Below are 25,859 nucleotides of genomic sequence, written 5' to 3'. Positions count from 1 at the left end.
TAATTATACTGTTTTTTGTTATATTAAAAACCAGTCATTCCTCCTGTTATTTACACGGGAGCTGCAAAAGAAATGAATCAGTTAATTCATGTTTTGGCTTCACTTTACTCTCAAGCCGGCCAATATTATGTCGGATAAAAAATTCCCACTATAGCTTATAGCTAACGTTACCAAGAAAAAAAAAAACAACGGCACACTTGCTGCTGCAAAAAAAAAAAAAAAAATCAGTGACTTAAGTCTTTTACAAACCAAAACAAACCAGGGAGTAATTGAGGAAAGTGTGCTGAACATTTTATACCATATGTTTATCAGTTTTACATCACCGATTTTTTATTTTCTTCACTTTCGTACCATTATTGATAATTGCCTCATTATCTGAAATTACTGTTTATGATTCATTCAAGTTTCATAAAAAATAAGGGCAAATAGGTTCATGACTTCAGACAAGTTGACTCAAATAGAGTTTATTGTTAAAGTAAAAATATAGAATATAGAAAATTTAAACTCCTCTATTACATCATTCAGTATACCTTTAGAAAACTAAATACTACTTCACTCAATGTAATTTCTCCAGTAGAGCAATAAGTATTCCACTGTTTACCATACATGCTCAGGCGGCACAATGGCTTGCACCATCACCTAACAAAAAAAAGGTTCTGGGTTTAATCGTCTGGTGGAGCGACTAGGTCCTTTTTGTGTGGAGTTTGCATGCTCTCCCTGTGTCTGAGTTTGTTCAGTTTCCTCCCACAGTCTAAAATATGCAAGTTGTGAATTGGAGATACAAAACTGCCAGTGTTTGAACTTGTACTAATGAATCATGTGTAACCTAACAAGTGTAAAACATGACGTTACAATCGTAATTAACAAACCATATGTGCTTTTAAGAACACTTTTAAACCCGTTTTAACTTTTAACACAATTATAAGACACAATATATAAGACACAAAGCATAAAACCACATTCATTTACTCAATCACTCCTATTGTGTAACTAGAGTTTCCAAGCCACCTATTGTTTTTGGAAGTTGAGAGAAAAAAAAAAAGAGTACCTGTAAGAATAACTACATGAGGAAATATTGCAAGTTTTTTCACAGAAAGGACAATAGTTATTTTATTTTGTTGTTAGTCACAAAAACCTTTCTAGTTTTGATGTCACACTAATCAAGAGGAAAAAAAACAAACAAAAAAACCCACCATGCCTACATGAAACAAAGTTGTTTTAATGTTGCTTTGGCCAAGAATTTAAGCATTAAGCAATGGATATGACAAAATAATTTGTTTCTATTGCAATGTGTACTTTAATATGGTACATGTACATACAGTAATTACAAACCTGTCATTGAGCTGAACCAGACATTTCAGCAGCTGAACACACAAAATGCATGCAAGTAATACAAAAAGAATTATGATTTTTCCACCAAAATATTCATTGTTTTTAAATGACACTAGTCAACATAACTGATTAAAGTATCTGAAAGTGGCAAATACTGTAAAATTTAATGAGCCTTTTAAAATACATATCAAAAGAAAGATAAAATAGATTAAAACATTGCTTTGTACAAGAAATATTAAATGTTGATACACCAAGAAAAAAAGCTAGGACAGAAAATGCTGACAGATTTCTGAGAAACAGACCAAAAGGCTACTTTCTATTGGCAGTGGCGGTCCCAATGACACAGTCATTCACCTGCAAATACAAATTTGAATGAGAAATAATAATAAATAAAAAAAATCCACATACAAGTGCCACCGAAAGATTTGCACTAACCTTGCTGGCGAAGCGAAGTGAATTAAGTGATTCGCTGAAGCTGTCTTCTTCTGGTGAAATGTTTACAAACATCAACCTTGGTAAAGGAAAAGAAACATAAGTCAATTTTGGAAATAAAAGAAAATCTTGAACTTTGGTGGCTCCTCCTTTTACAGCCAATTACATAAAGTTGGAAAACATGTTTCCTTCTCTTCTTATTTTGTTCATTATGTTGAACCTTTATTTCACTGACTTAAAAATAAGGTTTTTACTGTGGTCAGATTTAACATTTTCTTTACATTAAAACTGTTTGAATAGTACAAATAATACAATATAAATCAAAATTTATACAGATAAGCCAAAACACTAGGATCACCCACCTAATATGCTAAACATCTGAAGGAGTGAAATGCCTGAGTAACCACTGTTGGTGGTTTCAGTGGTGGAGAGAAATTAGAATTGACAACTACTACACAGCCCGTATTTTTTTTTTTTTTTTTACCTTTGAGGCAAATTGTTCCGACCATGCATTCCCAAAAACGTCATGACATGAAAATAGTGGAGCAAACAGTACATGCTACAGTCAGTGTTCAACTTCCTAGCCAGTGGATTTACATCCGCCTCTGTAAGAATTGTGTGGTATATGCAACGCACACAACAAACATATGTGGTTGATGGACAAAACCCTTTGGTGGGTATTCCTGCTTTGGGCCTAGTGTTATCTGGTCCAACATAGTCTCCTGCAACCTTGACCAGGATAAAGTGGTGGATGAAATGAAATGAGCTTGTGTTCACTGCACACAAATGCGTATGGCAGCCATTTGGCTGATAGGGAACATGATCTGAAAAAGCGGGTTGTGTTTTCACATGACTTATAGGAATCTTTAGCGCCCACTATGGAGTTAGGGCCTCGTTTCTGAACACATGCACCATTTAAAAAGGTACCCTTTGAGTGCTGAAAGGAAAGCACTGCAGGTGTCAGAGGGATTTACAATGGTCACTGAAGTGAAAAAGCCAGTAATTGTTCTGTGATTAGATATAAGTGCAGCAACAGCCTGTTGCTTAGCTGAACCATGTATACCAGTATTTGTGAAGCAAACTGTGTTTATATTTTCCCCAAACTTACAGGGGCATGAAAAAGTAATTACCATTTAAATATATGTAAAATGTACAGTGACAAAACAGCCACTGCAATGCACATTTGGTGGGTGGTTCGGTTTTTTGTCTCATGAGCTTGAATGTATACATTTTACATGACCATATTGTTCAGCTGAAGTTTTAACTCACGTTTTGCTGTTTCCACCCAGGCATCCCTGAAGAAGGTAGGTAAGTTTTGAGTTTCGATATGGCACAAAGCTCTCCTAAACAAAAAGAGTACAGTAATTATATTTAATAATTACTAATGAATAATAATAAAAACAAATTGTAATGCACCGTAAGATACACTGCTTCCTAGTCTAACAGACATACCTTATTAGCAAGGGCAGCAATCACAATGCCCAAATTAGTCAGTGAAGAATTTATGGCAGTCATCTCCTTAAATCGTTCTCCTTGAGACTGGCTCTTTTGGACCCTCTCACTGCCAGCCAAATCCACCAGACACAGAGAAGCTGAAATATAAACACAACATCCTAATGTACCAGTAGCACAATGGCTTTATTTAATGTTGTCCTTAAATTGCACACTAAAAACAATGCATGATAAGTAATTGAGTGTTGCAAGATTGGAGTTTTAACGCTTATGCACACCAGCATCTTCGGGGTTTGCAGAAAAATAAGCATTAAAGCATCTTGGAGCAAACAGACCAACAGACAACAGGAGCCCAAATCGTTTTTTACTCTTGTAAGCCAAGAAGGAAATTTACGTCTACAGCTATAAGGGATACACACTGGCAGAAACTAGGCAGCTGAATAATAATAAAAAAAAAAATTTATAAAATGGCTTCCACCTATGGAATGTGGTAGCATACATCATTAAAAAGAAAATGTCCAGCTGACAAAAGTGCAAAAATTACCTTATGCATTCATGTCAACATGACCTAACCTCACAAAGAAATTTACATCATAAATTCTTACACTTGCACTTAGTTCCTCGACCAAGGTTTTCTCCCTCAATGTCCAGCTGGAAAATGGAATGAGAGCGAGAGGATTGATCATTCATGTTTGTCCGTGCGGTGGACCTGTTCTGGTTTGCCAACATAATCAAGTTTGCAACCTAAAATTGAGAGAAAGAATAAAATTATTTCCTACCTTATTTACAAACAGAATATTTAAATGTAGTTTTTGGGACTGCTGCTGTGATCACTAGATCACTGTTACTACAGACTCCAGCATAGACAAATTTCTAACTGCATAGTTTCACTTATACCACAGGAGAAGTGTCATTTTATTTTGAAATGCTAAATCACCCAGCTAAACAATACAAAACAAAAGTACAGAACATAAAGTAGAAGTTAATTTTCCATATATAATAGATCTTCATTCACTGTATTAAATGATGAACATACCTCATCCTCTGTGGTGACCTTTTGATAATTTAAGTTAGTGACTGTTACTTCATTGTTTGCTGTCTTTTTGATCTCATGTTCTGGTCTCTTGCTGGGTTTGCCCATGTAAAGCAGATCTCGCAGAGTCTCATTGTAAATTTCAACAAAGCTGGCTGTAAATGTATACTGGAACAACAGAAAAAAAAAAATCACTATCTTGCCTTCCCTTAGCACCAACATGAAGGTAACATTTAGTTGGTTTTGTCACACAATACAGTGTTGGAGTAAAGCTCATAAAACCACAAAGTAAATTTAAACCAGTGCTGAATCATTACCTGCCAGCCTTGCTCAGCAAGCACCTTGGCAGACTTGAAAATCTGGTCAACAGCTCGGGGAATGACTCCACGCATTTCATCCATGTCGACTCCTTCCATTGTATAAGTTTTGCCACTGCCTGTCTGGCCATACGCAAAGCAGCAGACATTGTAACCATCAAGAGCTGACTGCACAAGCAGCGATATCTCCTGAAAAACTTCCCTCTGGGAGCTGTGTGGCCCAAACACGTAGTCAAACCTAAAGATGTAATTCTTCTGAGTTTCAGCAGCACGTCCCACATGAGACTTAAAAAAAAAAAAAATAATAATAATAAAAAAAAGTAATTAGTTAGATCCAAAAATTAAAAGATGCCATTCATCAGTTGCCCTTTTTAATATTTTATCAGGATTTTTAATGTCATGTTTTACACACTTTGGTTACATTCATGATGGAACAAGAAGTAATCCGTTACACAAAATTTCAGTTTAAGTTTTATATTAGTCATGATCAATTTTGTATCTCCAATTCACCTTACTTGCATGTCTTTAGACAGTGGGAGGAAACTGGAGCTCCCGGAGGGAAACCATGTAGACACTGGGAGAACATGCAAACTCAGAAAGGACCCTGACCGCTCCACCTGGGAATTAAACCCAGGACTTTCTTGCACTGCTACCCACAGAGCCACTGTGCCACCCACCCTTTTTATGCTAAGACCTTTTAGAGCAATTTGGTCAAATTTAAAACTTACTACTGATTATCTGGCTTCCATGTTTAACCCTCCTATTACCTTCAAATTTACTAACACCTTTTATGCTTGGGGTCAATTTTACCCCAGCAATTTAAATCTCCAGAAAATGATTATAATTAAAATTGTTACCCAAATTTGTGTCACATACTTTTTGTTTGTTCATTGACCACCTACATAGCCTTTTAAAAAAATAAACACCCCCCCCTTATACATCCAGAATACCTGTTGCACGACTATGGAGAAATATGCAGATCACCATCAAATCTCATTGATTGACCTAAAATTGGAAGTAGAGATCTTTTTGGTGTTTTAATGGATTAATATGAGTGACATACTGTATTTTTGTTATCTATAACATTTGGAATGAAAAACAATTTCTGTTATATGGAATAATAACCTGTTTGGGGTCAATTTGACACACAGTTTCAAAAATTTAGAAGGATTTTATTTGTAAAACAGATCATCATTATGGGCATGTATTGTCTGAAAGGACAGAGCCCACAAAATGCAATTAGACATTCATCCACAGTCACGTGGGGGCCTGGATTGTAAAGAAAGGGTAATCGCTGAACCCACTTGTCCCATACATCCCATATTGCTGCAAGTTTGTCACGCTCTCGTCGGCCCTGCCTTGTTTCTCTGTCATCAAAGCTTATGACACGGGAGAAAACATGGAATGTGTTTAGAGACATGGTGGCTGGAAATATTGCCCTTCCAGTGTCAGCAGCCCAAAGACTTGCTGTTGTTTCGCCTTTTGACTTGTGCACTCCCACCAAAATAAGCAACCCAATGTAGGCTTGCAAGTGGGTCACATCCAAGTCTTTCCAACTGTCCCCATACACGTGTCATGAAGAGCTCAAATGCTGATTTTATGTCTTAGACATGACTGACAGCATATCTGGTGGGGTCTGGAAGCATTTTGTTGACATTAGCAGCACTAAGTCTGCCTTGTTATTCCAGTGGGGAGACAGACCATAATAACACTTCAGTTTTGGAAGGTAGTGTGTTTGCTGGTGGTTGAGAGACAAAAGAAGGGTCAACACTGAGGGTCTCAGAATCAGAGGAGGATGCCTAATAATCCGGGTCCTCCTCAACATCATCCTCTGTCTCTATTCGCAGAAACCATATTTTCCTGTCCCCACAGCATGGGAAATATGAAAAATCTTGTGAGGATGATGTTTCCCCCTCCCCCAGGTTGTGTGAACTATTAGTGGTTCTCGCACTATCACAGTTATGGTTATGTGAGGTTAGGGCCTTAAAGTTTTTTGAAGATTATAAAATTGCATGTCATAGTGACCTCAATATCTTCCTAAACAACCAAAACAAATGTGTGTAAAACGTTGATATTTTTTATATGTTTTATACAGCTAAAACAGCCTGGGGTCAAATTGACCCCAAAGAACACCGATGCATACAACATGTGTACAGGACATTGAAAACATAACATCGTGTTAATTTAATGTTTACCCAGTTGTCCCCATTAAATTAGGAAAAGTCATCAAATATGAAGCAAAAAAAATGTCAATCATTTATTTAAAGACGTTAAACATTGAATGGGGTCAAATTGACCCCAAAGGTAATAGGAGGGTTAAGTGTTTACCTCTTCTGTTTTAGCAAGGGTTATAGCCTTGTTGTCATGGGAAGAAAGCTGAGTGTGTGAAACAGCTGCCTCCCTGTTTGAAAGCAGAGGACGGACCCTGCAGAAAACCCTAATGTTGCCCTGTAAAAAGATATGACAGACAAATGCAGGAAAAAACATGAGATTATATATCCTTGCTGTTTGTCATTTTAACAGAAAGACAGTGTTAAGTTATTTAATATTTTTTTAGCCTAGTTAATGATGAACCACGAAGTTCCTATACAGATTAATTTAAAATTTTCCCCATTCATTTCAAACTGGTGAAGTCAAGTCAAGTCAACTTAACTTTATTTATATAGCGCTTTTTACAATAGACATTGTCTCAAAGCAACTTCACAAAATCCAGGACCAACAGATACGAAAACCCCTGTGAACTGTTTGAATATTACTTTGTTTCTCTGAGGCTGCTGGCAGGAAACATATCCATAACATCAGCACACAGGAACGGCTATTATATTCTCTCTGTATTCTTGCAACACTTGTGCCAGCACCTCAGTAGGAATCACATTTTTCAATGGCAAAGGCCTCAAGAAAACATTAATAAAGCTGATGTTTGTATTTTTTAAACATAAATATTTGCTTATAAATATTATTTTGGTTTATATCTAGAAGGGCCAAGTCAAGATATATGAAAACACTCTGGAAGCATATTAAATGTTTTTGGAGTGAAATATGGATTGTATGCTTATTTATTGCAGATACCAAATAACTACATTATATTGGTATTGCTGCTAAATTATAGTTTAAATATTTCTGTACCCTGGTTTATACTCGCTTGCTACCTTTAGTTCCTGAATGGTGTTATGGAGTTTCCTCCGTTCCATTTCTCCATAGTGAAGATCATCCTGTTGTCTGGCCACTGTTGCTTCCAAACTTTTTACCATCTCCTGAGTTGCATGCAGACTGTCCTGACAGCTGCCCAGAGCTGAAGTCTGAATAGAGAGCTGGCTCTAAAATAGGAAAAAATACAAGCAAACAAATGACTCATGAAAGTGTCAGAACTTTTATACACAAAAGATATACGAGCAACATTTGTATTTTTAAGATGGCAGATTTAACATGGGGCATATTCTTCTCTGTTCTTTCTAGATTTTTCTCGCTTTTTAATAGCCTTTTTGCATTCATCATCAAACCAGGGATTGCATCTTTAATGTTTTTGAACACCAACTAGATTTGTTTTAAAAATAGCAGCAGAAAATCTCATTCATTTAATAAATAAGCTAATTGTTTAACAACTGTTGTCTGTCTTATATTGAGTTCCCACTTACTGTACTCCAGTACAAAACACAGTATGTGGTTATTCTTTTAAATAAATAAAAATATACACTTCCTTAGCACACTGTACACCCAAAAAGTGTAGACAGACATACCTGCACATTGCGGAACTCAGCTTCTAGTTCATTTCTAAGCTTTTTTAAAACCTCATATTCATCTGTTAATTTTTTTAAGTCCTTCTGCAGGCCATCTCTCTCTTCAGTAGTTCTCTCCAGCTCATCTTTTACAGTGGCCAGCTTGGCTAGTTTTTCTTCAATGTCTCTATAAATATTAAATTCAAGACATCAAATTTCTGCTTTCACACAAACACATTACATCTAATTATATAGCACAAACATTACAATTAATAATAAATGATCAAATTAAATTTACCTAAGATGCTTTTTCAACTGTTTGTTTTCCTCCTGGGCTTCTGCCTCAATTTTTTGCACCTTTGAAATTGATTCCTTCAGGTTCTCGTTTTCGTGGTTTACAGATTTCATTTTACTTTGGTAGTTCTGAATTTTGTTCTCCATATCACTGACTTTTCCTTTTAAGTCCCATCCTGGTCTTTTTGATGTACCCACACCTGTATGTAATGAATAAAAGATTACCAAAAAGTTAGAACAATTGTAATAGCCCATGTGTCCTAAAAATACATTTTGCCCAGTTGGTCATAGTTTATATTTAACAAAAATAACCACTTTAAAGATTATACAAATTTACCATTCACCTATAATTTCTCATGCATAGACATTTAAAACTAATACTGGTCAATATTTGTAATACAATGTTTGCAAGGTAATTTATATAAATGTTTAAAAAGAACCCCAAAATGTTTTAAAAACAACTCCAAAAGACTGAGGCATGTTAGGTTACTTAAATGAGACAAATGTTGTTAAAATTATTTAGTTGATTGGTGTATGATGTGCAGTGTGACACTCTTAAATGGTCTTAAATGATTTGCAGTACAGCTCTAATCATGTCAAAGATTTTCTTTGACTTAAGTGCTTTAATATGTTTAAACATAAAATTTACACTTTCTTCCCCCATTTTGGTAGCTATTTCATATTAACATGGTCATGGTCCAGTATACATGCTGTGGGTTTAATTTATATTCCATACTATTGAATTGTATCTCTCCGATGTGCACACTACACCAAGAGTCTTCAAAACCTGAAAGGTCTATAATACCAAAAGTCTAAAGAAAAAGTATATAACCTTTGGCAATTGTGGCAGTCGCAGCTGACTTTTTCATGTCACCTAAAAGAAAAAAAAAAATCCTAAAACATACAGTTTAATATAACAATAAAAAGCAAAAAAGCATTTTAAGTCAACAAAAAATAAAAACCAGTCACACTTGGACATTCTGTTCAATTACCATTGCAGCCATGAAACTTTTTTAATAAAGATACAACTTGATTTTTTTTAGAGATGAGCTACAGCAATTATTTAATTGTTGGCATGCTCAGAGATTGACAATTTACCTCCAGGAACAGATGCACCATATCAAATTGTTTCAAGTAATTACCTTTAAACTCCATACTATGCACAGAACAAAACCTGACTTACCTCTTGAAGGGGCTGCTGCCACAGTCATTGCACCAGTTTGACGAAGGGGTTTAGCTATAAATATATGAATTAAATTAACAAAATTAGCCAGCAATTTTAAGCAAATGTGTTATTCAGGCGAAGAGTTTATGAAGTTCAATAATTTATAAAAAAATTTCATAAATAAACTGAGCTTACCACTGCTACATGTACAAAAGCGTACAGGTTAGATAGTAGCATTTAAATGTCTCTTCACAACAATATCTAGAGTAGTACTGAATTACATAATTAAGTCTTACTGATTGCTTTGGCTGGTCCAGGACGTTTGGGAGGCACTACACTGGCAGCAGTTTTGAACCTCTGATGTGCCTCTGTCTCAACCTTTCGTATCTTTCGCTAGAAACAGGAGAAATTTGGAAACTATAAAGCTTTTTATAAAATTAAGGAAGTTCAGTGTGCATGTAAATTAAACGTGTTGAATGAACATGCTATAATTAAGACGAAAAATAACCTGTTGACACTCTCCATCTGCTGTGCTGGAAAGAGGCCGTTTCCCAGATATGACCGGTAAACGAGACATTGCATTCTGTAAAATGCAACAGCAATTTAGTAAAGAACCTACTTAACACATGTACATAGAACAATCTTTAGATAACCAGCCTGCTAATTTGTTGATTTTTATTTAATTATTGTTCTTTCCAGTGAAGGTAACATTTATAACCTATGTATTGATGAAATCACTTTTTAATGTCTAAAACCTTTACAACTGTTGACATGTTATAAAACAAGGTTTGAAATATATAGCAAAATCTGCCATCACAATACAATCTACATCTTATGTTGTGCCTGCAGGAAGAGTGAGCAGGGTACTGTCAAAACATGTTTTGTAGCTTTGAATAATTTTAAAATATACCACATAAATACTACATTAAACACGGTATAAACACAGTTTAACGGCATACAATAACAGCATAATATCCTGCTAATGTGGCTAAACTGGTTAACCAGGCAACATGACTAAGCCAAAAAAAAAAACCATTAAGAATCAGCACTCACCTCTTTGTTCATTTATTCTGTCAGATTATTGTCTAAAGGAAAAATATATATAACGTGAACTAATCATTAGGCTAGCTAGATCATACAAAACTGTCAAAATCAACCCAGCAACCTTAACCTAATTGTAACGAAATCATCTAAACAGCTATAATATGAATGCATGATTACTTGCGTTAATACACTAATAATACTGGTGAAAGATAGTTTTGACCGTTTCTAAATATTTGCTATAATGTTGCAGGTAGCATTGAAAATCTAACCAGGTTTATATTCAAATAAAACATAAAACACAATGCAATAATAATAATAATAATCATTATTATAATATTATTACTTAAAAGGGGAAAAAATTACCACCGACCGTATGAAAACACCAAACACAGACTTGAATAATTCAAATCCGTTTGAGGATTTCAAATTTTTTGCCGCTGTTAAGGATACTGTTCTATTGGTCAAATTCCAACCAATGAACGTGGAAGAGAGAGAAATAACGCCCAGGATTAAAACTGGTGCCGCCCACTGCATAGATTCCGAAAAAAAACATGGTTTATTTTTGCAGACGTTTTATGGAAACAATGCTGAAGAACCAACCCAACAAGATACGACATGAATTGTCTTAGATCAATAACTTTAAAATAAAAAAGCGAAAAAGACCAGAATAAAAATGCTGTTCCCACAACGCATTGCGAAATGTAGGCTGGGTTCCACTAAAGAGTGATCATCTCCGGTCTAACCACGTCATACTCTGAAGGGGGAAAAAGTTTGTTTGTTTATTAAAGCTAAAATAGTATACTTTAATTTTAGTAATGCAAGATTTAAAACGTTTGATTCATAGTCAAAACACCACTAAGAATCTCGTTGAGTTTTAAACTGGACATTAAACACCCTGAGTGTTCCCAGTTTTTTTTTTTTTTTTTTTTACAGAATAAAAGTATTAGGATTTATTTTGGGGAAAAAATATATGTACATATAAATATGAAAAATGTATGATTTTTAGATTTATATTTATTAGACATTTCACTATCATATAAGTCCTGATACTTCCTGAACCCCTCCCCCCAATCTGCCCACTACAACCAGCAAATAGGCGATTGGTAACAATACGTGGGTCATTCTATAATTTGGGGTACATTTCACATCACCAAAAAAGTACAAAAACAATGTTCTCTCTCAATAGAACAATCAGTGGTTCAAGTTAATATATTCCTTTAGTGTAACATATCCACTATTTGCAAAGCTTAAACATTATTTTATTTTAATTTTAAAGGGACAGTAGATGTAGACTACTAGGTAACTTAGTTGACAGGTAACATAGTTGACAATTTCCCTATTTTGACCCATAACTTCAGTGGTAGACCTTGCCTGGCTGACCACATGTCATTTCTTGAACAGAATAATGTCTAATTTGAATGTACATTTGAATTAAAATTATAAAAAAAATTGTAACCATAACAATGTATGTAACATAGTTGACGGTCAATTAATATACTCATTGACAATGTTCTATTATTACGACGCCGTCGTATATTATAGATAAAATATTTAAAAAAATAAGAGGACACTTACCACAGTTTGTTCAATATACCCTCCACAGAGAAAAATGATATCATGTAATGCTGGTCACATAGTTTTAGAACAAACCATTTTTGAGTTGCTGAGTGGAGTTCTGTTAGTAACATAGTTGACAGAACTTTTGCGGACATTAATAAATAAAGATATTTAAATTATTTTAAAAAGAAACTCAATTTAAAAAATATTATTTTTCCTTAGTATTTAAACTTTTTAAATAAAAAAAAAAATAGATGTTGTTGCCCTTAATGATTTTATACATTATTTTGAAACCAAGGCACCCTCAACTTAAAAAAAGGACACAGCAAAAACTGTTCATTTAGGAACATCATGACAAATTTCAAGCTAAATGAAGCATAGGATGCACATAATGTTTTTGTGATATTACAACATGTTTTCCATTAATAGGTAAAATATGACATTTTTAAAGAAAATAGTTAGAATAAATATAATTATTATCATTGGACATGGAATGTACCCCAAATTATAGAATGACTCACGTGTTATATTTGAGTATTGTACAATAAAAATACTAAATAGGTGGCCTTTGGGCATATCATCCCTTGCTATCAATGCTGTGAGGGAAAAAAATCTATTTGCATAGAATTCCAACCATACAGGAAAAACTTGTTTGGTGCACAATGGGAAAAACTAAGGATTGTGTAGGATTGGAAAAGGATTTATTGCTCGAAGCTTTTTAACATGCTGCACAGTGGCAACATCTCCTGGTCAAACCAAGTAGTGCTTTTTACATTGTATTCTGTTGCAACCATACAATAAAGTCAACATTAAAATGTGTTTGTCTTAAATATCATTTTATACACTCTTGTCAGTTGGATTTTAATTTTGTTGTTTTGTTAGAATGTCTCATTGTAAAAGGACACCACAAAACTAAGAGCATTAAGTGCAATAATATTATAAATAATAATAATTCCAATAATAAATCAATGAATCAACTGTACTAGACCTACAGTGGTGTTCAAAAAAATAGCAGTCCAACACCATTAACTTGATAAATCAAAGTTTTTAGTAGAAATGCTATTTCTACATAGCAAAAAATTGACTTGAAAGCAGGGCCGGCGCTAGGGGGAGGCTGAGGGGGGCATTGCCCCCCCAAATTGTGTCTTTGCCCCCCCCAAGCACAATGCAAGCAACGGCTATTTTTAAAATTATCTCTGAACCAATCACAAAAATGCATTTTGTTTTACAGTGTGAAGATATTTCCTTGCTTATTCCTGATTGGCTCTTTGAGTCATATAAAAATCGGCAGACTGCCCCAAACAGTTCAGTTCGGCAGTATATGTTCTGTTAGTGTGAGCGAGAGGCAGGTATACTGGTAAACACTTTTTTTTTTACAGAATTAGTATTCTTTTGTTTTCTTTATATTTTAATTTCCCAATAATATTCTCACTCATTCCTATTTCCACGTTTGAATATTCTCAGTCTGTGTGTAGGTACATTTGTCAGCTTTGACTTAAATTTGTATTAAAGCCTTTCAAGAAATAGAGTTGTTCTATTAGTAATGGCAATTTAATTAAGGGGGCGTATTAAAATGAAATACAATTAGATAATCTTTTTTCTCCATTTACATAATCAACATGTATTTTTTAATCATTGGGTTTTAAGTTTAAGTTCGAAAACATGCATTTTTATTTCTTTACCTCATACATCACTTTAAGCCAGTATCAATAGCTTGGCTGTCATCATTCATGCACAAATCAAGCCTTGAATATATTTCTGGCTTCAAAAACATGACTATCAACATGCCCCCTCATTAGGTTTTACTGCCCCCCCCAAGCAAAGCAGTCCAGAACCGGGGCTGCTTGAAAGTGTAGTAATGAAAACAAAACAAACCCAACAATTAGGACATGCATCCCACTCATTCTGAGTAATTGAAGCATTGATTGAAAGGGGGTTGTTCAAAATAATAGCAGTGAGGAGTTCAATTGGTGAAGTCATTCATTCTGCAGAAGAATGGGTGTCAATTTTGGCCCTTATTTAAGGTAGGAGGGTGGCAAATGTTGCACAGGTTGGTCATAGCGCATTTCCTTCTGAAATACTGGGTAAAATGGGTTGTTCCAGACATTGTTCTGATGAACAGCGTACTTTGATTAAAAAGTTGATTTTAGAGGGAAAAAACATACAGAGAAGTGCAGCAAATGATAGGCTGCTCAGCTAAAATGATCTCAAATGCCTTAAAGTGACAACCAAAACCTGAAAGATGCAGAAGGAAGCGTGGAACTACTGTTTGAATGGATCAAAGAATAGCCAGAATGGCAAAGGTTCAGCCAGTGATCACCTCCAGAAAGATCAAGGAACATCTGAAGTTCCCAGTGAGTACAGAAGATGATTAAGTGAAGCCAATTTACCAGCAAGAACTCCTTGCAAAGTCCCGTTGTTAAGAAAAAGACATGTCCTGAATGGGTTCAAATTTCCCAAAGAACACATTGACTGGTCCAAAGAGAAATGGCTCAACATTTTGTGGACTGGTGAAAGCAAAATTGTTCTTTTTGGGTCAAGTGGCCATAGACAGTATGTCAGATGACCCTCGAGCACTGAATTCGAGCCAAAGTTCACTGTGAAGACAATAAAGCATGGTGGTACAAAACTATGATATGAGGATGTTTTTCATACCATGGTGTTATGTCTATTTATCACATACGAGGGATCATGGATCAGTTTAAATATATCAGAATACTTGAGGAGATCATGTTGCCCTATGTCGAAGAAGAAATGCCCTTAAAATGGGTGTTTTAACATGACAATGACCCAAAACATCTTGGTTACAGACAAACAAGATTGAGGTAATAGAGTGACCAGCCCAATCCCCTGACTTCAATCCCATAGAGAACTTGTGGGCTGATATCTGAAACGTGTTTTTTTGAGGCAAAACCCAAAATTGCAGAAGAACTGTGGAATGTAGTCTAATCATCCTGGACTGGAATACCTGTTCAGAGGTGCCAGAAGTTGGTCGACTCCATGCAACACAGATCTTGGAAACAATTGTTATGCCACTAAATATTAGTTCAGTAATTTAAAGTAAAGTGAAACCTCAAACATTTTCAGTTTATAGAAATTTTTTTTGAGTTTTTTAAGAAAAATGCTGGCACTGCTATTTTTTTGAACAGCCTAATATTCATTTTTCTTAACTTTCTGTAAAGGATTAACACAAACTGGCTAAATGTTGTTAATGTTTTGATTTAGAATTAAAAGTGTAGTATTTTCAGTGCATTTGCATTTATGGAAATAAAAGTTATTATAATGATTTTGTGCTTTATTCACTTTTTTAAAATCACTGCTATTTTTTTTTAACACTACTGTATCTATACCTTGACTGATTCCCATTTCCTGTCCATTTCTGTCAATTATGCTAATTTGTGTTAGCATAATTGTGTTAAAAAGTGATACTGCTGCATTTTTATTTTATTAATTTCCTTCCCGTTTCTCCCAATTTGGTGTAGTCAATTCTGCTGCTGGAGATGTTGATCACGTGTTCGAGGATGGTATATTTGCCAGACACATGCTCCCTCCTGACAGGGGCGCAGTCCATCGACCCTTACATATTTGCCCATACTTCCGTGGATTCGTGCATGAGGCCAGTTTCGCACACAACACACTGATCTCCGCTTTTCTCCAGTCTTGTACTGCAGCTAATGCCTAGTTCACACTACACGATTTTTGCCCTATGTGTGAACTGCTCAAAGACTCGATCCGAGCAGCTCGCCAAGCGCTCGCCAACTGAAGAAAGATGTCTAGCATGCTAAATATCTGGATCTCAGTCGGGCGACTGGCAGAGGAGGAGTTGTAAAAAATGTGGGACAGGGGCATAATATAGTTTATATCAGAATACATCAGCACACACACGTTTTACAGTATTTCTGACCTTATCGTTCTCGACAAAACACAATAACAACGTTGCATTGCAAAAAATATTTTTTAACCTCCAACTCACTACAATACAATCCCTGTTGGTTGTGAAGCCAAATCCACCCACTTTACTCAGATTCATTTATTTTTCCTACTTGCTTTTACGCTGCACATCAGTGCACAAACAAGTTTGTTCGCTCGCTTATTGTTGACGTGCATTTTTGGATTTGGTATCTCTAAACCCCTCATCACTTCTCGTGTTTGTTTTCATGACAAAACGTAGTTTGGGAGACCAGATAGTCTCGCCTACAATTCATCCTGATGGTGCATAGTGTAGTGTGTGAGAGATCCAGTTGTGTAGTGTGAATTGTACAGCGATCTGAACAACTAAAAAACTGGCATAACCAAGATCTTTTTCCAGTCTGGTATTTTCCCCACCCAGCAGACTTTAGTGGCCAATTTTGTCTGCTGCAGGTACCTCCAATTGTGCCCGCTAGGGAGCTCCCAGACAATTGGTAGCAGAGCTGAGATTTGAACTTGGGGAGTTCCGAATCCCAGCCCTGGTGTGCTAGTGGAATATTTTGCAAATAAACTTGTGGCACATTACATTTGAAATCCATCGTTTGTTTTATACATTAGCTGCACCTTGCAGCAAAAAAAAACAACACTATGTACTTTTGGACCTATAGTTTATAAATATTTGTAAATACCCTTAGAAAAACTCTAGCTTCAAAGTCAAAATTGAATAATTAGTAGGGGGATTCACATACTTTCTGCCATAAATTTTAAAAACATTATTAGACAACTAATATAAATCTTGTTTTCACATCATTTAAAAGTGGTTTATTTATAACAATGGCAATTTTATTCATGAGGTATTCATGTGTGTTTTTTTTCAAACCCTAACCCTAATGCTAACCCTACCTTAGGTAGATGCACCACTCTGTCACAACTGACCATAAACTGTATGTCTTTACTGGAGTACATGTATGTTTTTTATTTGCAGACGCTCTAAGTGACTCTGGATGAGATTGTTTGCTAAATGCTTATTTATATGACTTTTATTTCACTGATGACAGTACGAACCTAAGATATTTCCACTTTTTTCCTTTGTTAATACACACCATTCCTGCATTTCAGGCATGCAACACATTCCAAAAAAGTTGGGATGGGGGCAATTTAGGGTGATAGTAATCATGATTTAAAACAAAAGCAGTATCCATGAAAGGCCGAACCTTTAAGGAGCAAAGGGATCTTCGAGGGATTTGCATATTTCTCCCTCAACAGTGCACAATATGATAAAATGATCCGGAGAAATTTCAGTGTGTAAAGGGTGCCAGCCTAAACTGAACCATGATATTTATGATAAAAAAACATTCATTACACTTGATGGCAGCATTAATGCAGAAAAGTACACAGGTTTTACAGGAACATATGCTGCCTTCAATATGACATCTTTTCCAGAGACATCCATCCTTCCTTTTTTTAACAAGACAATGCAAAACCACATGCTGCACACATTACAAAGATAAGGCTGAGGAAGAAGATGGTGCAGTTTGCCTGCAGTTCTGACCTGTCTCCAGTAGAATGTGTGGAGAATTTTAAAATGAAACTTTTAAGATGTGTTTGTAGAAAGAATAGGACAAAATAACACCTGAAACACTTCATTACTTGGTATGCTTGGTGCCAAAATGTCTTGGTGCCAAAATGCTTTGTGCCAAAAGTGTTGTGAGAAGGAATAGCAACATCACAAAGTGGTAAATGCTTTACCATCCCAACTGTTTTTGGTAATGCAGACCTGAAATGCAAGAATGACTGCATTTTAACAAATAAACTGAAACACTGTAAATGTTTAAATGAAATAACAAATCAAAATTTTTTTACAGCAATCGCGGTTTGTACATTTCAAAGTGTCTTGGTCTTAATTTGCCCTGCCTCAAAATTTCTGGAATGTGTTGCAGGCATCAAATAAAAAAATAGTGTGTAAATAAAGTTAAAGGTAAAACATTGAAACACCTCTTATTAAGCTACTTTCAATTTAGCACATGTAAAATAGCTTATTTTTGTTTCTATTTGATTTTGTCTGCAGTAGTAGTCAATTTATATTCATATACTACATATTATTATTAGTGTCTTTGTCTTATCAAACATTAATACCTGACATAAATACTCTGCACTTACCTGATGCTTCATGTACATCTAAAGACTGTTGAAAACAATTTTTACACAGGTAAATATCATCATTTTACTGCTTAAAACAACACTAATTTAAATGCAATCATTAGTGCAACAAAATAATTACTACGATACAGAAAGTTAGTGTTTTTAATTGAAATTGATAGAGTCAGTATAAAGGCACACAACAGAGACTTTCTTGGGTTAGCGCGATTGCTTTGTACAACAATATGTAAACACTGACATAGCATAACTAGCTGTTAATATTAATTTAAGTGTTAGTTACATTTTAGCGACAGTTCACTGCAACAAGAGAGATACACAATCATTTAAAGATTACATTTAGCTTGCAAATAAATGTTTTTCAGACATTTTCAATTAAAATTCGGGTGTAATGCACACAATTGTACTATTTCCACTAATTACTTGTGTTATTATGAGAAGGTGACGCTGGGAAATGGAAAACATTGAATTAACCAGCCAGGGGTATGCTCTCTTTTTAAACACTTTTTGATAAATTGTGGGGACACAAGTACAATTTCTGACTGTAGCCCATCTGTTGCTCTGTGCACATTGGCACCCCCTGTACATCAATTATCAAATGAAAGGAACCCTTACTGACCATTTGATGTTTGATTGGTAGACCACTGTCAGCACACAACATGACAATGACATGGTAGCATGTGTTGTTCGTCTGAGTGTATCAAGAGCAGTTGTGGCTCTTATTTAGTCAAAGATACCATGTTAGTATTCTTGTAGGTGTATGGTTCAGGACTTTTTTTATGCGCATGTTGATCTTCCTCCATTTTTTAAGCAGTGGTCACATTTGAATTACAGAATGCTATTTGCTTTATATTGTTGGTTAAAGCACTATACAGTATAACTTTTACCACTGAAACTAAGGTCTTCAAAAATTCCAACAACACTGCTGTACCTGATACAATCATACATCACACACTGCTACATATTATTGTCATTGCAGTGCTGAGATGTTCCACCAAACACAAAATATTTTAAGGGGTGTTTCTCTGGGCCCCTTTTAAGTGTTAACAGGGGTTAAGGGGAGTTTAAAAAACTAGTACAGAGAAAGAGACGGGCAGTAAGTATGGACAGTCAGTAACTGTACACCCAGTATAAAAAGTAGGAAAAACACTGCTGTGGTCATCACTACCCTCCTGCAACTGGACAAGCTGGTCAGCAAAAACCTTTATTGGCAGAGGGCTCCTGTGAGTGTCAAGACTCAACTCCACAAACCAGAATGTTGGCCATCTCATTTGAATTTTACTCAATAACCTCACAATGCACGGCAGCTGGGGTAGAGTGGGCAATGACAATAATTCGAAACAGTCTCCTAGGGAAAGGACTGAAGTCATACAAAGCTAGAAAATGCCTGCATCAATAAGAGGAGCTAGGATGATGTTTGTAAAACACCATAATGGTTGTATATTAGAGGACTGGATTGAGTGAACCTCTGATGAGTCCTATTTTCAGCTTCGTTTAACACCTGGTCATCTAATGGTTAGCTGAGACCTGAAAAGAACTACAGTGTATCACAAAAGTGAGTACACCCCTCACATTTCTGCAGATATTTAAGTATATCTTTTCATGGGACAACACTGACAAAATGACACTTTGACACAATGAAAAGTAGTCTGTGTGCAGCTTATATAACAGTGTAAATTTATTCTTCCCTCAAAATAACTCAATATACAGCCATTAATGTCTAAACCACCGGCAACAAAAGTGAGTACACCCCTAAGAGACTACACCCCTAAATGTCAAAATTGAGCACTGCTTGTCATTTTCCCTCCAAAATGTCATGTGACTCGTTAGTGTTACTAGGTCTCAGGTGTGCATAGGGAGCAGGTGTGTTCAATTTAGTAGTACAGCTCTCACACTCTCTCATAGTGGTCACTGAAAGTTCCAACATGGCACCTCATGGCAAAGAACTCTCTGAGGATCTTAAAAGACGAATTGTTGCGCTACATGAAGATGGCCAAGGCTACAAGAAGATTGCCAACACCCTGAAACTGAGCTGCAGAACAGTGGCCAAGATCATCCAGCGTTTTAAAAGAGCAGGGTCCACTCAGAACAGACCTCGCGTTGGTCGTCCAAAGAAGCTGAGTACACGTGCTCAGCGTCACATCCAACTGCTGTCTTTAAAAGATAGGCGCAGGAGTGCTGTCAGCATTGCTGCAGAGATTGAAAAGGTGGGGGGTCAGCCTGTCAGTGCTCAGACCATACGCCGCACACTACATCAAATTGGTCTGCATGGCTGTCACCCCAGAAGGAAGCCTCTTCTGAAGTCTCTACACAAGAAAGCCCACAAACAGTTTGCTGAAGACATGTCAACAAAGGACATGGATTACTGGAACCATGTCCTATGGTCTGATGAGACCAAGATTAATTTGTTTGGTTCAGATGGTCTCAAGCATGTGTGGCGGCAATCAGGTGAGGAGTACAAAGATAAGTGTGTCATGCCTACAGTCAAGCATGGTGGTGGGAATGCCATGGTCTGGGGCTGCATGAGTGCAGCAGGTGTTGGGGAGTTATATTTCATTGAGGGACACATGAACTCCAATATGTACTGTGAAATACTGAAGCAGAACATGATCCCCTCCCTCCGGAAACTGGGTCGCAGGGCAGTGTTCCAGCATGATAATGACCCCAAACACACCTCTAAGACGACCACTGCTTTATTGAAGAGGCTGAGGGTAAAGGTGATGGACTGGCCAAGCATGTCTCCAGACCTAAACCCAATAGAACATATTTGGGGCATCCTCAAGCGGAAGGTGGAGGAGCGCAAAGTCTAGAATATCTGCCAGCTCCGTGATGTTGTCATGGAGGAGTGGAAAAGCATTCCAGTGGCAACCTGTGAAGCTCTGGTAAACTCCATGCCCAGGAGAGTTAAGGCAGTTCTGGGAAATAATGGTGGCCACACAAAATATTGACACTTCAGGAACTTTCACTAAGGGGTGTACTCACTTTTGTTGCCGGTGGTTTAGACATTAATGGCTGTATATTGAGTTATTTTGAGGGAAGAATAAATTTACAGTGTTATATAAGCTGCACACAGACTACTTTTCATTGTGTCAAAGTGTCATTTTGTCAGTGTTGTCCCATGAAAAGATATACTTAAATATCTGCAGAAATGTGAGGGGTGTACTCACTTTTGTGATACACTGTATAAGCCACAGTGTTATGACTATGCCATTGTGCAAGGAATCATCCAGCAAGACAATGAGGCATGTCACACGGCTAGAAAAGTCCGACATTGGTTGAAAGAGCATGACTAAGACTTCCAAGTACTACCCTGGCCCCATAATTCCCCAGACTTGAACCCAATTAAGCATCTGTGGGACCACCTCAATCCTCCCCCAGGCACCGTCCAGCAGCTGTTGGATGCACTGCAGTCAGCATGGCTCCAGATACCTGTGACAACCTACCAGGACCTTATTAAATCACTCCCAGCCCGTCGAGCTGCTGTTGTCGGTGCTGCACACGGCGGTTACTCTGGATGTTAGCTGGTGGTCATAATAATGTGACTCAACAGTGTAGTTGTGTGCAAAGGAGCTCCAGTTGCCTACACAGAGCCCTTGTCTCAACCAAACTGAACACTTTCAGAATTAATTAAACTTGGACTGTGAGCCAGGCCTTCTCTTCCAACATAAGTACCTGACCTCATTGACACTACTGACTGACTGGACACAAAAACCCACACACACACCCCAAAGTCTTGTATCGATAAAATGTATACACACTTTTACAAAAAAACCTGAATAAAAGTCAATTTCTTTCCAAAGCACAGACAGTGTAGCTGGTCTTCTACAATACACCACATCCTTTACCTCCAAGGTAGTCCAGGGGTGTTAAATCAAGAAAACATGGGGAGATTATCTATTAAAGCCAGTATTTTTGGACTGCAGTTTTAGGCCTTAACATAAGAGTACCAGTAATTGTGGGACGTGTGGTTTTGTGGTAAAAATTGAGTTTTTTTTACTCTGAATAAATGTAGTGGATTTTTTCAGTGTTAGTTTAAGCTACTTCCACAAAAGGCTATTAAGTTAACGAAAGGCTATTAAGTTATTAATTTAAAAAAACTCAACTTCTCTCTGTAACCTTAAAATCTGAAAGATTACCATACATGATATAATACCTTTAAATAACATATGTAGGGATTAGGGAGAAACTGGGCATGACAAACGGACTGGAAGGTGGAATTAAATAATAGATGGGATGATAAACAGTTAAAAGTAGAACCACTAAGAGGGACATATAGAGAAACAGTTAAAAGTAGAACCACTAATAGGGACAATGATTTATGCACGTATACTGAAAGGCTGAAGTTTTGATGTTTAACCAGTTTTGGCCACCTGCAAAGAAATAAAATAGGGTGCATATTAGTACATTTATTATTATTACACACTGAATAAGAATAATGAATATGTCACATTTGTTCATGTTTTTAACAACCATTGTCTATAAATTTGTGCCTGTATTATGTTTCTCAATTCTTTTCCAGTTTTCTGTTTATCAGTAGCAGATAAAATACAGAAAATTACAGGTTAGCACATGTTTATACAAAAAGCTTCTCAAAATCATTTTTAGGTTATCTAATTATCTAATAGTGGTAGCATAGTGGTTAAGGTACTGGACTAGTGATCAGCAGGTTGCTGGTTTGAGCCCCATCACCACCAAATTGCCACTGTTGGGCTCTTGAGCAAGGCCCTTAACCCTCAGTTGCTTGCAAAGTTGTAAGTTACTTTAGCTAAAAGTGTTGAATTATTGTCATTGTTAAAATCGGGTGTTTAACTGCTAACAAGTTTAAATTTTAATGCATTATTTACCATACTGCAGAGTAACAATACTGTCAAAAGTTTACATTTGAAGTGGATATATAGTTTACTGTACAGGTAAAGCTAGCTGGCTAGATGTTTCAGCAGCTTCTAATTCATGGCAGACATATTTGTGATGATCACAATGACAATGTTTGTTTTAGTATGTGCTTTCAGTGTGGATTTTCTTCCTCACCTTGGCAAAAGACCACTGGGTTTGGGTGTAGTCAAACAAAATGTTCAACAAGAAATGGAGTACAGCACAGGTTGGTGATTTCCTGCTCTATCTCATTAACTAATTAAATTATAAGTTGAATTTTCTTTACATGTGGTGGCAAACAAGCACAGTACCCTTGCAGATACAGTTAAAGTCCAAAGTTTAAGTCCCTTACATGCAATGCCTACTTAACTACAGACTACAGTGTCACTCATGCTCCAACAACTTCTAATTTATAGTAGACCTGTTTTCACTCAGCATAAAGTTTCAGTTTGTTTTTCTTGACAATGATGGGAGATCACTATTCTTTGTACTTTTAATGGGAGAAGTTAAATAAGCTCTTTTTACATGTAAACAAGGAAGTCACCAGCTATGTTTAATCATTATCATTAACAAGGCATTAGAAGACTATGCAACAAAGTAACATAACATACCTTACTACCCCACCAAATTAAAGCTGCTTTATACATATGTTTGACCCAGCATATTTTCAGAAAACCCACATTAATTTTTTTTTTTTGTCAAAGAAGCATATGTCTTTCTTGCAAAAAAAAAAAATCAATAAAATCTCAGGACTGTAATGACATACTTATTCTTTACGAGTAAACATTTTTCTGGTTCAACACACTTGTGCGCAATGCAGGAATACCCTGGATTTATGAAGTGCTGCAGTTTAATTAATTAATTAATAGATTATTTTTTTGTTGAGTTGAAGGCATTTCTTAAGCATAGGCCACAGCAAAGGCTATATATATATTTAGAAGCACTTTGTAGTTCTACAATTACTGACTGTAGTCCATCTGCTTCTCTGCATGCTTTATTAGCCCCCTTTCATGCTGTTCTTCAATGGTCAGGACTCTCAAAGGACCACTACAGAGTAGGTATTATTTGGGTGGTGGATCATTCTCAGCACTGCAGTGACACTGACATGGTGGTGGTGTGTTAGAGTGTGTTGTGCTGGTATGAGTGGATAAGACACAGCAATGCTGATGGAGTTTTTAAACACCTCACTGTCCCTGCTGGACTGAGAATAGACCACCAACCAAAAATATATCCAGCCAACAGCACCCCGTAGGCAGTGTCCTGTGACCACTGATAAAGGCTAGAAGATGACCAAGCCAAACAGCAGCAATAGATGAGCGATCATCTCTGACTTTACATCTACAAGGTGGACCAATTAGGTAGTGTCTAATAGAGTGGACAATGAGTGAACACAGTATTTTAAAACTCCAGCAGCGCTGCTATGTCCGATCCACTCATACCAGCACAACACACACCATGTCAGTGTCACTGCAGTGCTGGGAATGATCCACCACCTAAATAATACCTGCTCTGTGGTGGTCCTGTGGGGGTCCTGACCATTGAAGTACAGGGTGAAAGCAGGCTAAAAAGGTATGTAGAAAAAAAGATGGACTACAGTCAGTAATTGTAGAACTTCAAAGTGCTTTTATATGGTAAGTGGAGCTGATAAAATGCACAGTGAGTGTAGAAACAAGGAGGTGGTTTTAATGTTATGGCTGATCAGTGTATAACTGTCTCTGCCATAATCTGCACTGTTTAAATGTTTACACATTTCATACAAGCACTTCATATTCTGCTATTTTTAAACACCCTTTCAATAAATAATACTGCCTCTGTCCATTACTTTGACAGTTAAATATGGACCCAGTTCATACACAATTCTTGTGCTGCTATTTTTAAACTTAATTTTTGTGTAGTCCCCCACCTTTATGTTATTTTGGTGTTGCTTTTGGACATACCTGTTTTGCTCTATTTAATTGTAAAATGAGTTTAACATTGCTTCCTACTCTCTGCTATACTGGAAAAAGTTTATGTCATCGTGTAGTCATTATAATTACTTTTACAGATCATAATACAGTAAACTTTCATTTGTACCCAACAGTACAGTCGACCCTTGGGTTACGAACGGTTTACCATACAAACATTTTGGGTTACGAACGATCTTTTTTAACTTAACGTACAAACTAATTTCAGTTTACGAACCAAAATTCGCGAAACACGTGATGTCACGAACAAGTTAACTCCGACCGTCTCTCTCTCTCTGTATATATATATATATATATATATATATATATACACTGCCTGGCCAAAAAAAAGGTCACCACCTGGATTTAACTAAGCAAATAGGTAAGAGCCTCCCATTGAATAATTACTGCATGGGTGATTATGTTTCAGCTGGCAACAAGTTATTTAACCCTAACTGATGCAGTGAGTAGCTTCTCATTTGTTAAACAACCATGTCGAAAGACACATCCTGTGGTCGTGGAAAAGATGTTAATCTGTTTCAGAAGGGTCAAATTATTGGCATGCATCAAGCAGAGAAAACATCTAAGGAGATTGCTGAAACTACTAAAATCAGGTTAAGAACTGTCCAACGCATT

At 36.4% G+C, this 25,859-nt stretch overlaps 2 protein-coding genes across 5 annotated transcripts in view; both read right to left on the bottom strand.

Annotated features, from left to right (window-relative positions):
- Window positions 1-1,199: 1,199 nt before the first annotated feature.
- kifc1 (kinesin family member C1) lies at window positions 1,200-18,455 on the bottom strand. Of its 3 annotated transcripts, none has more exons than XM_063011415.1 (16): window positions 18,412-18,455; window positions 10,250-10,324; window positions 10,038-10,134; window positions 9,760-9,813; window positions 9,409-9,450; window positions 8,581-8,776; window positions 8,304-8,469; window positions 7,716-7,883; window positions 6,895-7,014; window positions 4,567-4,851; window positions 4,253-4,417; window positions 3,822-3,960; window positions 3,217-3,356; window positions 3,034-3,107; window positions 1,768-1,843; window positions 1,200-1,686 (listed from the first exon to the last, which is right to left on the bottom strand). In XM_063011415.1, exons 1-16 carry the CDS (start codon window positions 18,427-18,429, stop codon window positions 1,642-1,644), a joined length of 1,860 nt encoding a protein of 619 aa, XP_062867485.1. In that variant the 5' UTR covers window positions 18,430-18,455; the 3' UTR covers window positions 1,200-1,641. The 3 variants fall into 3 exon arrangements, with proteins under 3 accessions (XP_062867485.1, XP_062867500.1, XP_062867493.1); XM_063011430.1 differs by lacking the exon at window positions 18,412-18,455 and adding an exon at window positions 11,156-11,176; XM_063011423.1 differs by lacking the exon at window positions 18,412-18,455 and adding an exon at window positions 10,795-11,016.
- Window positions 18,456-21,652: 3,197 nt separating this feature from the next.
- flot1a (flotillin 1a) overlaps window positions 21,653-25,859 on the bottom strand; it is a 52,078-nt gene continuing 47,871 nt past the window's right edge. For both annotated transcript variants that reach the window (XM_062990127.1, XM_062990126.1), the window contains exon 13: window positions 21,653-22,778. In XM_062990127.1, coding sequence (XP_062846197.1) covers window positions 22,761-22,778 — 18 coding nt within the window. In that variant the 3' untranslated portion in view covers window positions 21,653-22,760. The remainder of the gene's footprint in view (window positions 22,779-25,859) is intronic.

The sequence above is a fragment of the Trichomycterus rosablanca genome, chromosome 2 (genome assembly GCF_030014385.1).
Source record: "Trichomycterus rosablanca isolate fTriRos1 chromosome 2, fTriRos1.hap1, whole genome shotgun sequence".
In the NCBI taxonomy this organism is placed as follows: Eukaryota; Metazoa; Chordata; class Actinopteri; order Siluriformes; family Trichomycteridae; genus Trichomycterus; species Trichomycterus rosablanca.
Note: the sequence above shows the minus strand (reverse complement) of the source record. Positions and strands in the feature narration are given on the sequence as shown.